The sequence below is a fragment of the Ammospiza caudacuta genome, chromosome 4 (assembly GCF_027887145.1).
Source record: "Ammospiza caudacuta isolate bAmmCau1 chromosome 4, bAmmCau1.pri, whole genome shotgun sequence".
Lineage (NCBI taxonomy): Eukaryota > Metazoa > Chordata > Aves > Passeriformes > Passerellidae > Ammospiza > Ammospiza caudacuta.
Genome location: NC_080596.1, coordinates 8288062 through 8304831, shown reverse-complemented (window position 1 = coordinate 8304831; position 16770 = coordinate 8288062). Strand labels below are relative to the sequence as shown.

Sequence of the window (16770 nt, the reverse complement as noted above, 5' to 3'; positions counted from 1 at the left end):
CTGGAGTAGCTAAATGAGATTTCCAAGTTGGGGTCAAAGCCTCAATCTTCATTCCAGAACTCCAGCCTTGATACAGCCACACTTGGGACAGCCTCCTGGCCTGCAGGATGTCCTACATCGAACACTTCAGAGTCAGGCTCTGCCTTCTATCCTGCAGACCCACCTGTCCTGTAGGGTTGTTTTATTTGTCTTTAAATAGCAGAAACTAAATTCCTTGAGGCTCTTGCTTCTGCTTTTTTAATGTGCTCATCAACCGCTCTAAGCAGATATAAACCAAAGCTGTTTGATTTGCTCAGTACAGCGCTCCACTTTTTTTTTTTTTTTTTTTTGTTTATTTTGAATTTGCTGTGAGCTCCATTTAGGGGAATGGGAAGGTGGCTGCTGTATAAGGGCCTTGGCAGGCAAAAAGGATCCCATGTTTTGGCTGTATTGGTTCAGTCAAAGGGGTGTGAGGTGACTGATGAGCCCCTTAATGCAGGCTTGGATAGTGGGAGCAATCTGAGCTGGCCCAACTGAGCCTTCCCATTGCCAGGTCTGAGCACTGCCAGCTACCGCTGCTTTGAAGTTGGTAGCTGGTATCTCCACAAATGTTAAAAAGGTTCATTATCTTGATCTCAATTGGCTTAAACCACTTTTTTCTCGTATCAAAAAGAAATTTACGTTTTGAGTCTGCAAAAGATTTTAAAAATTTCAGAACTGACTGTTTCATAATATAGTGCAAAATTTATAGACTATGGGTGCTCTTTACCTTCCCTGGAAGGAAAGAATATTACAATTATCCCTTTTTAATCTTGTTATCCATTGTCTCTGGCAGCTGGAGGTGAAAATAGATTGAGACTTAAGAGTAAATCACAGAATGGTTGGAAGGGACCTTAATATAATTCTGACCCCCACACTGTTGCAATACAACACGGAATGAATGACACTTCCACGTTGAGATGTTTAAGGCGAAAAAGAGCATGTTTATTTTTTTACTTCAGTATTTGTAGAATTCTAAATGTGACTATGGATTGGAGGATGAAATTGTTACTTCTTTAACTACACTGATTAAACTAGCAGTTTATTAATTTGTTCTTTTTCTAGAAAGGACTGCAAAACAATCATTATTTACATGAAAAGTGCATGAGAAACTCTGTTACAAAAATGTAAATATCAGAAGGCTTAGAAGAACTTTAGAAGCACAGGGCGACACCCCACCATGGGCAGGGACACCTTCCACTAGAACACGTTGCCCAAAGCCCCATCCAACCTGGCCTTGAACATTTCTAGTGATGAGGCATCTACAGCTTTTGTGAGCAACCTGTTCCAGTGGTTCACAGGAAAAATGTTTTTCTTAATATCCAATGTAAACCTGCCCTCTCTCATCTTAAAGCCATTCCCCCTCGTCCTACCACTACATGCCCTTGTCCTTCTCCAGCTCTTGCTGGCTCCCTTGAGGAACTGGAAGGTGCTGTAAGGTCTCTCCAGAGCCTTCTCTTCTCCAGGCTGAACAGCCCCAACTGTCTCAGCCTGTCCTCACAGGTGAAATGTTCCAGCCCCCTGACCATCTTCATGGTCTCCTCTGGACTAGCTCCAACAGATGCCTGTTCTTCCTGTGCTGGGACCCCAGAGCTGGATGCAGCACTGTGGGTGTGGTCTCACCTCCCCTGCCCTGCTGCCCACAGGGCTTGGATGCAGCCTAGGACATATTTGGCCTTCTGGGCTGTGAGTGCACGTTGCCAGGTCATGTCAAGTTTGTCATCCCCCAGCACCCTGAAATCCCACTTCTTTGCACAGCCCCCCTTCTCAAGCCTGTCCAGATCCCTCTGTATGGTATCCCTGTCCTGCAGCGACCATGCCATAGATTGTTGTCATCAGAGTACTTGCTGATGCATGAGGGAGCACTCAATCCCACTGTTCTTGTCACCAGCAAAGATGTGAAACAGGGCAAGGCCCAGTGACAACCCTGGACAGTCCCACTCATTACTGGCCTCCATGTGGACATCAGAATAATGACTGCAGCTCTTTGAGTGCAACCAGCCAGTCAATTCCTTATCCCCTGAGCAGTCCACCCATCAAATCCATGTCTCTCCAGTTTAGAGATAAGGATGCCATGCAGGACAGTGTCCAGTGCTTTGCACAGGCCCAGGTGCATGATGTGCTGACACAGACTCAGAGAGAACCTGGCTGATGATTTTTAACAGGTTTTGCACACATTAATAAAGTATAATTCCATAGTAAAAGAGTGGCTAAGAAGAATTAGCCCATAGAATTATCAGCAGTAGCCTTGCTACATTAATTGAGATGCTTCCTTCATCACCTTATTTATTATTCTTCCAAGTACATTGTTGGTTTGATTTCTCTTTTTAAAAGGCACCCACTGCAGCAGTGAGGAACTCTGCAGAGCAGCATCCAGCTGTGCCACAACAAACACTAACCTTTGGAGGACCACCTCTGGGAAAACTGTGTTTTTTCTAAACTGAGTGAGGATCTCCAAGATTCAGGATTTCATGGAGAAACCATTGTGCCTTCTTGTTTCTTGCTGCCACGGCAAGGATTGAACAGAATTCCAGTAGTTTTATTGTATAATCTAAACCTTTATTGACTGAACACTTACAGAAAACTCACACCACTCTAAGTAAAAATGGTAGCTTTTGCTCATGATGTGAAAAGTGATAGTAGAAGTCTTAGTGTGAAGGTCAAATTACATGAAAATCCTGGGCATGGTGTGATTTGGGAGTTTTTGGAGGTTTAGGCTTTTTGCTTGGCTTTTGAAGGGTCACAGTTTTTGACTGCAGTTGTGTTACTGCTTTTTATAAGCTGTAGGATGATGTTTGAATTGTAAAGGTACTTTTTAATGAATAATGGGTATACATTTTATTCATTAAATGGATTGAAAACCAAAGGAGTTTTCCCTTCCAATGAAGGAGTTTGCACTTGAACCTCAGGCAATTTGTACAGCAATGTCCTCCTCAGGACACAACATCAGCACTGCCACTCAGGAGGAAGAACTGCCATCAACCTACTTTGAACTAGTGCTGCAAGCACCACATTTGCCAAAGGTGACTGAAGTCCCAGGGCCACACCTGCTGCACTCCTGTGACAATGTCTGCCCTGCAGGCACATCCTAAAGAACAATTCTGAAGAAGTAGCTGTGAGGCCCAAGGTAGGTGTGATCTTTAAAAAGTATGGCTTAGCAATCTCCAGGAGGGATTTAAGAACTTCAAGCATCTGGTACTAAATGGGATTTATTTCCCCACTACATGAAAATTTGACAGGCTCCTTCTTGTTGCATTTCCTGTTAATGGCTCGATCAGCAAAAGCTGGTTGGGATGGGGAAGTTTATTCCAGATCCCTGCATTTCAGTGATTACTGAAAGCCAGGAACTGAAAAACAAACTGTGTAAAAAACCCAAAATAAAAACTACCAGCACAAAACACCCCTTAGGATTAAGTAGTGGAGAAGGACTGAGCCGCAGCTGAATCCAGCTCAGCCAACTGCATGTTCCATTTCTAAGCAGTACAGTTCCAAACTGCATGATCCAAAGCAATTCAGTTCCAGATGACAGGAGAAAACCACGTGCCAGAGAAGCAGCAGCCCTGGGCATTGGGTGTGTGTAACATGGGGCCAAGTTCTTGCCTCCAGAGGAAAAAAAAAACAAACTGGAGCTGGGACTGTCCTGTTCAGGGCCAGGAGCTGCACTCCAATAATCAACTCCAGCTATTCTGTGATTCTGCTTGTTCTGTTGTAGGTTGTACAGGGCTGCCTGTACATCTGCTGTTCTGAGCCTCTGATGCCAAAATGGGATGTGACCCTCAGAAGGGCTCAGGTACACACCCCTCAGGCACTCCTCAGAACTGAGAGCAGGCACAGCAGGTATGTGGGTGCAGAACTGGGAGAAGGTGAGCAAACAATCTGACAGGGTGAGATGCCAGCACTTCTGTTTGTGGCACTACCTTTAGGCTCACAGTGAAGCAGCTCATGGCTTCATCCTTTCCCCTTTCCTCAGAAACCAGGAAGAATGATAGCAGTGAACTTTTTGTTCCCTTCTCTTAAGGCATCGAGGCACACGTGGGTTCCTCAATGACTTCTGGGTGTTTTAATAATTGTTCCTGTTGTGCTCACAATGACAGTGAGTTATGGTGTGCACGCCCAGACTGAGATTGTGATTTGAGATTGTGAATCCCCCTTCTCACAAACAGGCAGACAGAAAAGCTGAGTTTGTACCTGCTTTATTGGAAAACTAACCCATGCAGTTTCAGCTCTCTGTGTACTCACAGACACCTCTGGGAGCTTGTTTCCCAGGGCTGTGTGGAAATCACATTTCCAAGTGCCACATCAAAGCATGGGAGATGCAAATGGTTGTATCCTGCTTTTCTCTGGCCCATCTGCCTTTGGCTGATGCATCCGGGGAAAGCTGGGACTTCAAGCTGCTTGAAGTATATCCAACAAGCACAGTGCTGCACAAGGAGACACCAAGGTTCATTTGCAGACAGAACAAAGCACATGCTTCTTTAGTTGCTTGTGTGCTTCTTCTCTTGTGGCTACCCTGACAGCTTCTTCTCTAGCAATTGCTTCACCAGAACAGGACTGGACCGTCCTTGTGTTTTCTTCTGTACCAGACCAATTAACTTATTTAGAACTTTTGGATTTCCTGCCTTTATCGCCATAACCTTTAAAGAAAAAAAAAATGGAACAAACACCATTGTTACAGGAAAACTGAACATCTTCACTCATTCCCAACCAAGGTATGAATATTTTTGTTGTTTCGCCTATTGTGATAAAAGACTACATTTTGGATAAAGTGTTATTTATAAAAACTGCCTTCAGCCTTGCAATAAGCTCCTGCTCTGCTCCCATGAGAGAACAGCGAGTCCCTACAGCATCAGGGCCTTACAACTAATAGAGAAAGCTCCTCTTATTGAAAGAGTCAGAAAATACTTTTGGATTTTACAGTGTCTGCAGCTTGAACAGCAATTTCCTGGAAAAAAGCCAGAGAAGTGAGATGGACTTTCCTTGCTAATAGGATCTACCATTTTATTGAATATAATGTTCTAACAGGTAATTTGAAGCGAATCAAAATCTATTTGATAATATTGGTGAGGTCCTTCAAGCACAGATGTAGGTGTTTTTTCTTTCCTTCAAGCAAGGACTCCTTTACAACATGATGATTAATTAACTGGTAAAATATGACCTCCTATCAGACAGCCTTTGATGCACAATCACCTGCTACATTGCAAGGGCCATGTTTAAAAGCTGAAAGGATCAGAAATTTCACCTTTGGGCCTTCCTAAAGGAAGTGCTACTGCTGAAAGACAAGCATCTGGCTACTGTTTGTGTGGCAGGGAAGGCATTCTCTACCTTGTCAGAGTTACTGGGCACAACACAATCAATGCAATGAAACAGGATGACATATTTGCAGATGTTCAGGGAAGGGTTGCAGACACAGGAGCTATGCACTGTGCCAATACGAAATTCAGATGCAAATACTGCTTCTCATTACAGTATCTGAATTATTGTCAGTCTAAAATCTTCTCTGTTATGTTGCACAGTGGAAAGGACTCATTACTCTGGATCTGCTAGAAATTACCTATGTGGGGCAGAGTGCAGTACAGTCCTGGTCCTGCACTGTCATAAAGTGCTCAGTGTTGGTTTGTCACAGCTGTTTAGAAGCTATTTTGTTCTGAAAAAAATTATTCTCAAAACACATTGAAATGGGAGTGTGCTTATGGACCTTCCAGCTCCTGCACTTCCCAGTCAGTTCTCTCCATTCTCTCCCTCCCTGCCTATGCTTTCATACCAGCCTGGCAATACAGCAGCACTTTTATCAGGCTCTGCAAATGAGTCAAGTCAGATGGAGGTCACGCTGACCTACTGCAAGCTCATTTTATCAAAAGCTCTTGCAGAGCTCTTAGCATCCCCCAATGAGATCTGGAGTGGGCGGTATTGTTCTCAAAAGATGTTAATGTTTTTTTCCAAATGGCAAATGGAGCTAGACATTGTTTATATTAGAAGTAGGCTATTCACTTCTGCTTTTACATTTTTGCTCCAGAGAACATATAAGCACTTGTTTTCATTTTGCTTCTTATAAAGCAGATTATATAGACTCTGTCAAGATCCCTTCCCACTCCTCCCCTTCATGATCAACAAGGGCTTTTTCCCTTTTTTTCCAGCTCAGACCTTGTTAGACTGACCCACACTGGCTGCTGTGTGTCTTTCAAGGAGATGGGGAAGAGCCAATCATTCCCCACAGGGAAGCGTTTGTGTTGCTGCCACAGCCCAGCAGAATGGGCAGCAGCTCTGGAGCTGCTGCTGCTGCCACAGGGCTCTGTCAGGCAGGAGAGCCAGCGAGGCTCCTCTCTTTGGCAGTGGACAGAGACAGGGATATGGCAAAAAGTCAGATGCAAGCACAATTTCTGCCTTGCCAGCTCTGATACAGTCTCTAATTCCATAACTAATATATGCCTTGCTGGCAGGTAACTTCAGCTCCAGAACAGTTTAACAGTGTTGCCCCAATACCACAACAGATGACATAAAAATCAGAGTTATGTGGCTGAGTGGCAGGGTCAGGTTAATGGCAGTACAGCTGGAGAGGGACAGAGCCTTGCAGTTTTGCTTTCCTGCATTAAAGTTTTATGGTCTCTCAGAATGACTTAGCACATTAGCCAGACTGGTAATTTGTTTTGCAGATCATATTGTGTAAGCTTCAGTTTCAAAAAACCCACTTAGTAAAATAAGAAAGAAGAAAAGCTTGATAATATCTTGGCAGTAGCTTTACTGCTATGGCTCTAGAGCTCAAATGCCATCTAAAGGGAAAAAGAGAGAGGCTATTTTAACCCCCTTTCAGTGCCACAGACTGCCACAGTGCAGAAAGTTCCCAGCACCATCATAATCACCTCATTTTTGTGTCCATCAATCACTGCCTGGCAGATCTGTTCAAGCTCTTTTTGATCCTGTAATAGTTCAAGTTTCTGTTCTTTAACAATTTCAAGGGGAGTCTTCCCTTCTCCCTTCCACAATTCTGCAAGCACCTGAAAATCACAATAAAAGCAGCAAAGGTCAGTGGCTTGACTTACCAACATTGTTTACATGCAGTATTTCGGTTATGGACCCAAGAAGCCCTGTTTTTGCTAAGAGTGGATTGTCTAAACGAGAACAAGCCCAAGATTTAATCATGTGCCTCTGAAAGAGCCCTTGTACCTCCCTCCTCTTCTGCGACCTGTACTGAGACAAAGCATTGCCACTTCCTGCACGAGTCCAGGCTAATGGCTGGCAGCAGGTGCTGCAGCCTCCCACTCCCCCAGTGCCTCTGGGGGCTCCGCAGAGGGGACTGCTGAGCACAACCCCCTGCTCCTCTGCCAGTACTCCTGCTCTTCTCACATCACTCACAGACCTGCCTGGGAGCAGCAAGGAAATGCATCTCCATGAGCAATGGCTCTGCCCGGGAACTGACGATTAGCTGACTATTGTACCAAGTCCAATCCCAGGTAACTCATCCCATTACCGGGCCTTGCCAGCAGGCTGTAATGAGAATATGTATGACAAAGCAGAAGAAAAATGGTGCCAAGCAGAATGAATGCAGCAGCTCCAGCCCACCTATGCATCATCCCCAAGTACTGGACTGCTGGGCAAACCCAGGCCTGTGGAATAATCACTTGTTAATGCTAGTGTTTTCCTACATTGCAGCAGGACTATTGCCCTGGAATACACTCGAGAGGAGAGAACATTTATAAAAAACCAATTTCCTTGGGCAGTCATTTTCTGTATTCCCTTTGCTTTTATTTCAGGGCCGTGGGAGGAGAGTAAGAAAACCCTTATTAAAACAGCTTGTTGTGCTCCATCCTGAGCTGAAGATATAATTGTATATTTGGGCCATTGCTGTGTCCCAATATGGAAATGCATGTCATGTCAAAATTTCAGCATTAAATATTCCCTGTAGGATGAATAAGAGACTCTGATGGGAAGACAAGGAGGGGCATCCAAACTGCGTGTTAAATAATTTGCAGGGCAGCAAGAGAACTCAGGTAGAATGATGCACATGGGATGGGATCTTAACTACCCCAGCAATTTGCTTCAGCATGACAAATTTCTGGGTACAAAAGACCTTTGGTTAAAGAGTTCTCTATTTCACAGCAAATATTCATACAATTGCTGGAAGAGGGTATTTGTTTGCCAGTGGCACTCTGAAGCTTTTTATGGGATCTTATCAACTCTTCTGGAGACCTTGTGAGAAGGAAATGACACACAGCTGTACTGTGGCAACTACATCTTAAATTCTTCCTTGAGAGAGGGCCAAAGGCAGATCACAATACTGAAGTACTGATAAGTAGCCAGAGATACAATAGCTATAAGGAATGCTTTCAGATCTTTACACTGAATAAATCAGTGCTGTATATGATGTCTTCTACAAGATCTTCCTTCTAGTGTGATATTGAAAAATCACCATGCCAGTGCTAGCTGGAATAACCCTAGAAATAAATATATCATATCCAACAGAGATTCAGCCTGTCTGCAGCTGCTTGCCTTTTTTGTGATGATGTTTTTTTGATTTTTTTTTTTTTGTTTTGTGGGTTTTTTTTTGTTGTTGCGCTCCATTGCTACTCCTGACAGCCCTTCTGCTTCTTCTCTGAGGGATGGAGCAGGAAGGTTTCTGTCCCGGAGGCCTCCCAAGGCAACCATACTGTGTGTCACCTGTCAGAATGAGCCCTGTCCTTGCCAGGCACAGCACAACCTCCAGCAAACACCCTGGACAGTCTAAAGTACTGCACAAATCAGAGTGGACAATGAATAAGCCTTTTCACTCTCCTGGAAAAAGGCAGATGGGATTTTTAGGACTGATATGCATTCAAGCAGGATGCCATGGGCTGCAGGAATGGGAAATGTGCAACGAACAAAACCTATGCAGCCAGCCATGGCAGAGGTACCCAGGAGCAACACGTACATCAGGCTGACTTAGGTCAGGGGCAGGACAGCTTGACAGTCAGAGATCCAGCTCTGATTCCCTGTTATGCCTATGCCAAATATTTCCTGGCAGTGAAGAAAGCTTGCCCATTAGAAACCTTGAAGGCACCAGATTTTCTCTGTGACAGCTGCATCATGTGTCCCTCCCATTTGGTAACAAGTGTCTCCACTTAGTAGAGCAACAATGTTATCAAGGCCCTTGCTTGTTTACAGGTATGTAGGAAAGCAGAGAGATGTGGCCAAGACCTGTAAGAGATGCACTTTAAAAAAATGTGTTTCTCCACTTGGCAAGGAGTGCAAATCTAAAGAAAGCAGTTCAGAAAACGATTTCAACTCATTTACACAAACTACCTGCACCAGCACAGGAGGATCAAATTATGAAGTCTCCAGAGCCAAAACGTGAATCTCAGGCCTCATTTCCATTCCTGAAATCTCAGTAGTTTCTACTATTGATTCTTGCCTGTGTGTGATTAGATTTTAATGATGTTCTGTGGTCTCCACCTATGCAGGCTTAGCAGCATTGGTCAAGATGAATTAATCAGGACTTTCACGTCTGGCTGTCATGGGCATCATATCAAACATTTTGCAGCTGGTGACCATGCCAGCTGACTGCTGTGCCTAAGAATGCTCCAACTGGAAACCCTATCTGCAGTGATTTGCTGCCAAGGACAGGAGGAAAGCAGCAGGTAGCACCATTACAGCAAGTCCTGTGGGCACCTCTCCTTTCCAGGGACGGAAGCTGCCACGTCCGGCGGGTGTCCCTCAGCCTCTCAGAGGAGCCGGGGGCAGGTTGGGTCCAGTCCTCCAGATGGTGTAGTCATGATTGTCAAAGCAGATGGTTCTGTTTAGATATGGGTACTGTACTCATTTCCCCACTATCTACTTTAAAATATGGGTGCCAAGCAGATCTATTGAAGTTATTCCTATGTGGGTGACCTATGCAACTGCAGAAGCCAGCAAAACCCAAGGTCTGCTCTGCTCCATGGCCTGCTGGGCATGGATCCCCCATGAACCAGTGACAAGGATGTCCATACGGAGTTGCTCCAGGATGGTTGTTGGCAGCAGGGACAGGTTTCTGCTTCCCTGGCCCAGGAACCAGCCTCCTCCCATAATGCCATAACTCACAGGCAGGTCTGTTACGCCAGGCATGGACCTGCTGCCAGCCTGGCAACTTGAGGAGCAAGGCCCCATCACAGACACACTCCCCATCAGCCCTGGGGGAGCAGCACCGGCTCCCCACACTGTGGGCTTCAAAATAGTGCCTCTGGGCTGGGCCCCAGGCAACATGTATCCATCTGATCCAGGACATGCTCACCCACAGCCCCAGGTGCCTGCAGAGTTGGAAGCTGCTCTACCTTTTGCATAGGCACGGCAGCCTGGAACTGCTTTGGAGACCTCTGGAGTGGGATGCTATGTTTGATGGCAAGTTGGACATGAGCTCTGTAATTATCTACATGGTAATTATGTGAGCACACAGTGCCCTTAGCTTAGCGCTGCATCCCACCGCACAATGCTCAGTGTGTACAGCCAGTGCTCACGGCTTTTATCTGCTTCTTTTACTGCCTTAGACAGCAGAGCCCAAACACAAAACCTTTTAAATAATTTAGGTGGTTAACAGCTTCCCGCAGCGAGCACATATGTGTACACATATCTGTGTGCTCACCCCATCAGACCCGTCCCTCCTTTCCCACTGGATCGGTGTCTGCCACTGCAGATCATGCTCCCCTCCCCAGGAGCTGCAGTTCATCTGCTGGTGTGTATATATAGCCCTTTCTGCCCTCGGGCATCCAGCGTCTCTGCCTACTGCTGAGAATTGTTATAAACATTTGTTACTCTTCTGACATCCAGGCAACCAAAATACTTTTCTAAATGTGGCAAGGTTTCTGCAGTTTGATAGCATCATCACTATTGGGTGAGGGCAAACTACTGTGACTTCTGGGTCCAGTTTCAGATCCCTGAGGACAACATGCAGATTACAAGGAGTTGGTAATTAAACAACAAATGCATTTCTGAAATTCTTGACACTTGACAATGTGTCAGAAGTGCCTGGCACACAAATGTATCACAAAGCAGAAAATCCCATAGAAGAGCATTAGTACCCTGTCCCTACCTCCACAAGGATGAGATTCAGACTGGAGTTCTGAAGCTTCCTTTTCAAACACAGACACCAAACTGATGGGTGTGCCACAACCCTGCAGGCAAAGAGCTGCTCTGCATTCCGGTGCTTTTCCTATTAATACTTTATCTCCTTTTTGAAGCTTTTACTTTTCCAATATAAAATTTCCAAACACACATGCTTAAAGCCAGGCACTTAAATCCCTATTTATGATGTCTGTCGTATGCAGCTGGCTATCCACAGACACAGACCAACTTAATTAAGAACCAAAAGCATCTCCAAAAAAAGAAAACAAACCAGAAAGTTCATTCACAGTTCATTAACAGTTTCACTGATAAACACTGAAACAGTCACCTCATGCACTTAACTAGAGTATAATAATTAATCTGAAAAGACAAACCATTCCATATAAATGAGCTTGCAACAATTTAAGGTGAATGACTGATTATGGCCCATCACAAAAAACCTCTAAATTTTGTCTACAAACACAGCAGTACTGTTCCCATCATAACCAGTTCACAATTTTAAATATAAATCATCAAGAGCTGCTTTTTCAGACTGTCCTAGGCAAGATGAAAATAAAACAACCCAGCTTTACTTGCTTGAGAGCTTCATGATAGCACTTGTTCAAAGAAGCAAGGATAAAAGAAAGGCCAGACCTCTGTCACTTTTGACTTGGGTACACCAATGCAGAACTCTTTTTGTGACTGCACTTGGATGAATTCTATCCTTTCCCATTGCTAATGCTTGGGAACGTAGACTTTACTGTCCCTAGGAACCCAGTAACTGATACTCTCATCTTAACTGCAAGCCATGGATGAGCTCCCACTGACCTTTCACGCAGGCCTGACTGGAATCGTGACATTGAGATCTACTGTCTGCTCTGTTCAGAAGCAGGATTTATTTGAGTTCAGTTCACATTGTTTAAGTCTACTATTTAGCTTCTGCCCTCTTCTAAAAGTGAATATGCAGATATGTCTCTAAGACTTTATATAAACATGAGGCATTTGCATCTATTATATTTATATAGCATAGATACAGAAGTTGTCCTTTATCAACAGTGTAGATCATTTCCCTTTAAAGCAATCATAGTACTGCTACACAATCATTATAAAATTGCTACACAACTGAAGTAAGCAGCCAAAGATGCAGAATACAGCAAAATCAAAAAGGTACTTACCTGCTTTGCTGCTGTAGAAGAAATTTCTTTTTTTTCTAGAAGGTTCAAGAGGTCAGCCAGGACAAAAGAACTGACTGGGCTAGGGAAAAAGTGGGCAGAAGTTACCTCAGAGAATAAGGTGCTGGAATGTATCTGTGCTACTGCTGCTTGCCTAAAGATCACACAGTTCAGCATGACAAGCTATTTTTCCTCATGTTCAGTACTAATTGGTAAGGCCTGACTATGCCTTACCATCATCACACTCCAAAGACTAAACACTGACTGCTGCTCTTAACTACATGACCCTCTTGTCTGCCATGTATTTGTCTAACTCCATTCAGCAGGACAGAGCCAAGGCCTGTGCAGGACTGCCTGGAGTAACAAACTTCACAGGGAGCAACTAAAGCAGCCGTGAGCAATGGAGTGACAGGGTACCAGTCATGAGAAAAGGATCCCTCTGTCTCACCGCTGCAGCAATGAAGACGACTGACCTTTCCTTTACTGTAAGGGAATGTTGTTTCAAGTAACTGAGCAGGTCCTTTAGAATCCAGCCGATCACCTTCTTTGGCTTCATTTGGGTCTGTTTTACCACTCTTTCAAAGAATTCTGCTAGTCCCTCTTCATTCTGTTTAGAAAAAGTTAAATGTATCAAAGGGATACTGGAGTGCAAACATGATAACAGAATCACAGAACTGTTAGGATTGGAAGGGACCTATAGGAATCATCCAGTCCAACCCCCCTGTCAATGCAGGGTCACTTGGAGCAGGTGACACAGGTTACAATTAATTATACAATTACACTCAGCATATAAATGCTCAGTCCTAAAGTAAACTTCAGCTGTGAATTCATGGCAAAGTCATATGACTTTGGAGTAACTTTGTTAACATAACAGCCAACAATCTTATGCCTAGAACAGGAATATACAGTTTATCTGTCAGCCTGTCTGTTTCAGTGGAACTTCCAACAAATGAGCTAATAATTTTATCTTAACACCTCCCTAAAACTTGCATTTGGACAGAAGTTTTCTCATCTTTGCAAGTGTTTTATGTATAATACTAGAAAATACAATGCTCTCACAGGCTGTCATGCTACCTTTTACCAAGAAGAGCTTTTTCCTGAAATTGTCTGCAACTACTTCACTCTTGATCTTGAAATCACTTCTATTTATTTTGGCTTGAACTAGTAAGTTTAGCTTGCATTTACCCTTCAGAGATATGGAAAGGTCATGTGTAAGAAGCAGGGCTTTATTTTCCAGTTTTTTTCTGAGAAGCTATGGTAAGCTTTTACACAGCACACTAACAGCTCAGAAGATATGACAGTGGGTGATTCAATTTATAGCCTAAGTGAAATCTGAGATTGTTTTTAGAAAAACCGATACTGCACAGTCTGTTGAATGCTGTGCTGTTTGTCATCAAGGCACTGATGGACTTTAAATGCAGCACAGAACTCATTAGGTTTACTGAAGGCTGAAGAGGTATGAAGTGGCAGCTCCTACCTTTTAAAGGAGGAATCCAAATCCAGCATGCCACTGGACTTCTGCAGTATGTGCTATAAACACAGAGGAGGACAAGCCAGCTCTCAGAAGTCAGGAGCTAACAGCTTAGAGAAGCCCAGGAGCTATTCTAAGTATACACTCATCACAGCAAAAACATTTCTCAAACACATACTGACTGCAGCCAGATCTCTGAACAGTTATGAGGAAAAAAAGAGCAGGGTAACCACAAAAAGCTCAAGTTCTCCACTCACATCCCATTTGTCCTTGTTTTTAAAGGCCATTTACTGCCATAGCAATACAGAATTTTAGACTTTCCTTCTCCAAACTTTCACAACACAAACTTCCAAAAGCTCCAGACACCACATATTTCATTGATAATGATGTATGGCTTTTGAGAAGACTGCAAACTACTGATCTCTGTTCTGTGAAACAAAACAAAATGTACCTAGATTAACATCAGTGCTGTAAAACTGGTGTGACAAAAATCAGACCCATCCCCTTCACCTTGAGACCATGACCGAAGGAACCAAGTTCTCAGCCTGGGAAACCACTGAGGTCTCTTCTGAACCAAGGTAAACTTTCTAACTCCCACTAGTTATCTATCTGACACACATTGACATAATTCTATTCTTCTCCCCTATTCTAATTTAACTAGCAGTTACTCTCTAATCAAATTATGCAAAACTAAGGCTAAATAGACTAGAGGAACAAATTTGACTTAAAAAAAACAGTAAAGGAATGACATGATTACCAAAGCACAGTAAACTTGATTAAAAACTGTGTGTGTTAAGCAGAATTCCTAGAATGATGTATTGCCAAGTACTGTACTCTTTCTAATTCACCTCAGGGTTCAATAGCACAAACAAACACTCATTATTTAAATAGTGGGTTCCTTTACGCAGCAACGATTGTCCAATCTAGGTAGGAAAAAGTGAGCATGTCTGAATGCTGGGTTCTTTACACATGCTGCAGAAGCTTTCACAAACATTCCAGGCAGAGTAGGTCTAGCTACAACATTATGCACAGGCAAATAATGTCTGCAGATGCCACGTCTGAATGCAGCTACACAGCTCAGACACAGCACGTCCAGCACTTCCATCATGTACAGGCTACAGAGTGGATCCCTAGCAGTGGGCACATCCCAATTTCTGTGTTCTTACAGCCTGGCTAGAGTTACAGTTCTGATCCTGCTGCCAGACCTCTGAAAAATCAAGGACAAACATATGCAGCCTTTGCATTTTAATCAGATGATTTCCAGGCAGCAAATGCAGAGAAGCCCAGGAAAACTCAGGGAGACAGACTTACATATGCTACCAAGTCTCTGAACCCCATACTCAACTACTTGTGCACACATAACCAGAAACATTCCCCAAAATTCCCTTGCATTTCATTTTGGGTTTTTTAAAGGGACTGTCATTTTCTGTAGCCAAAGAGAAGGAAAACTCAGGAATGCTAGACTCAAATGAGTACGGCAGAATGTCAAAACATCAGAATGACTGACAGAAATGAAACATTTTCCTTGTTTTCTTGTCATATTAAAAAAATACAGAGATAACTTGATTAGCTTCAGTTTTTAGATACTGCACTACTTGACTTCAATTTGGTTTACATTTTGGGAAACTTTCTTCCAAAATTCACTCCAACTACCAACATACTCACAGACCTGTCCCTTGCGGCAAATCTGAGCTGAAAACTGCACGCTCCAACAGGATTTACAGGAATGCTGACTGCCTGTTCTCTCTTCATTCTGAATACTCTACTCTGAACTTCATTGAAAGGAAACCAGAAATCTGGAATAGCAGCATCATGTGTCTAATCCAGGTCACTCCGTGCTTCCATTAGACACCAAATATGCTGTAATTTATTCATGTGAGTCTCACTGGCATGAAACCTGACATACCAATATTTCAATCAGATGCAAATTTCTTTCTTAAACATGGTTTAAAATTATGATTTCATAGCAGTGAGATGCAAAAAACCCTAGCGGTGTAGTGATTTCAGGTACCTTTTAAACAAATTTAAAACAATACTTTATTTTACAGAATACCAGGGACATTGGGACTGTAATGCAAACTTATTCTTTTAAAGACCAGTAATGTTTCCCAAAGAACTAAAGAAGAAAACTGCTACAATGTTCACAAATAAAATGTAATTTGCTGCTTTGTTATTCCCATTTTCACCACCACAGTTCCTACAATAACCAACTGTGAGGTAACAACTGCTGCAAAAATGTACAAGACTGTCAGGGGAAAAAAAACCCAGAACATTGAGGCAAAAAGCAGACTGGTCAAAGAAAGTTAAAACTTTTTCCTAAAGCTTCTTGTAAAATGATTTGCATTTTAAAAGAAGCATAAGTTCAGCTGCATACTGGCATGTCTGAGAATGGCAGAGCACGAAACAAAATGGTCAAAACCAATTTCTCCAGCAACTCACTTCTGACTGTTTGAAGGAGTCACCAATGTGATTGTTCCAACAGGGCAATCAGCCCAAGTGGAGCAGCCACTTTTATCTGAGTAAGCAGAAGACTAGAACATCCACAGAAGACTTGGAATTCCCATGGCAAAGGAAGCAATCAGACTGGCTTTTCTCATGCTGTGCTATGGCAATTGATCTGTTTTCTGGTTGGACCTTCCTGGACCTCAGCATGCATTTTGAAAATGAAGCATTGCATTAACACATTAATACATTAATGTCTGCATTAATACACTAATGTCTATGCCAATATAGCTTATTTTTTTTACTCAACAGATAGCAAGATGAAAATATTGTAATACTGTAACTGGCAAAGTTGTCAGAGATCCTTCTTGACTGATGTATTTGCCAGCTTACCAGTTTACAGAGCAAAATAGAAACTGCATGAAGAAATTGAGTACCCAAACACCATGGAGTGTACATGGCTCAAAGAATTATGAGTAAGAATAATTCTGCATGAAGAAAAATCAGAAACATCATTTATTTCTGCAATTTATATAAAACTGCCAAAAATGAAGGCATTTACCCATAAGGAATTTCAGATATGAAGATATTAATAGGGTACTTCTTCTCTTTCAGTACATCCTG

At 43.0% G+C, this 16770-nt stretch overlaps 1 protein-coding gene across 2 annotated transcripts in view; it reads right to left on the bottom strand.

Moving 5' to 3' along the window:
* Positions 1-4209: 4209 nt before the first annotated feature.
* GATB (glutamyl-tRNA amidotransferase subunit B) overlaps positions 4210-16770 on the bottom strand; it is a 41892-nt gene continuing 29331 nt past the window's right edge. For both annotated transcript variants that reach the window (XM_058803836.1, XM_058803837.1), the window contains 4 exons: positions 12707-12840; positions 12237-12315; positions 6876-7010; positions 4210-4652 (listed from right to left, as the gene is read on the bottom strand). In XM_058803836.1, the coding sequence (XP_058659819.1) occupies positions 4524-4652; positions 6876-7010; positions 12237-12315; positions 12707-12840 (477 nt within the window). In that variant the 3' untranslated portion in view covers positions 4210-4523. The remainder of the gene's footprint in view (positions 4653-6875; positions 7011-12236; positions 12316-12706; positions 12841-16770) is intronic.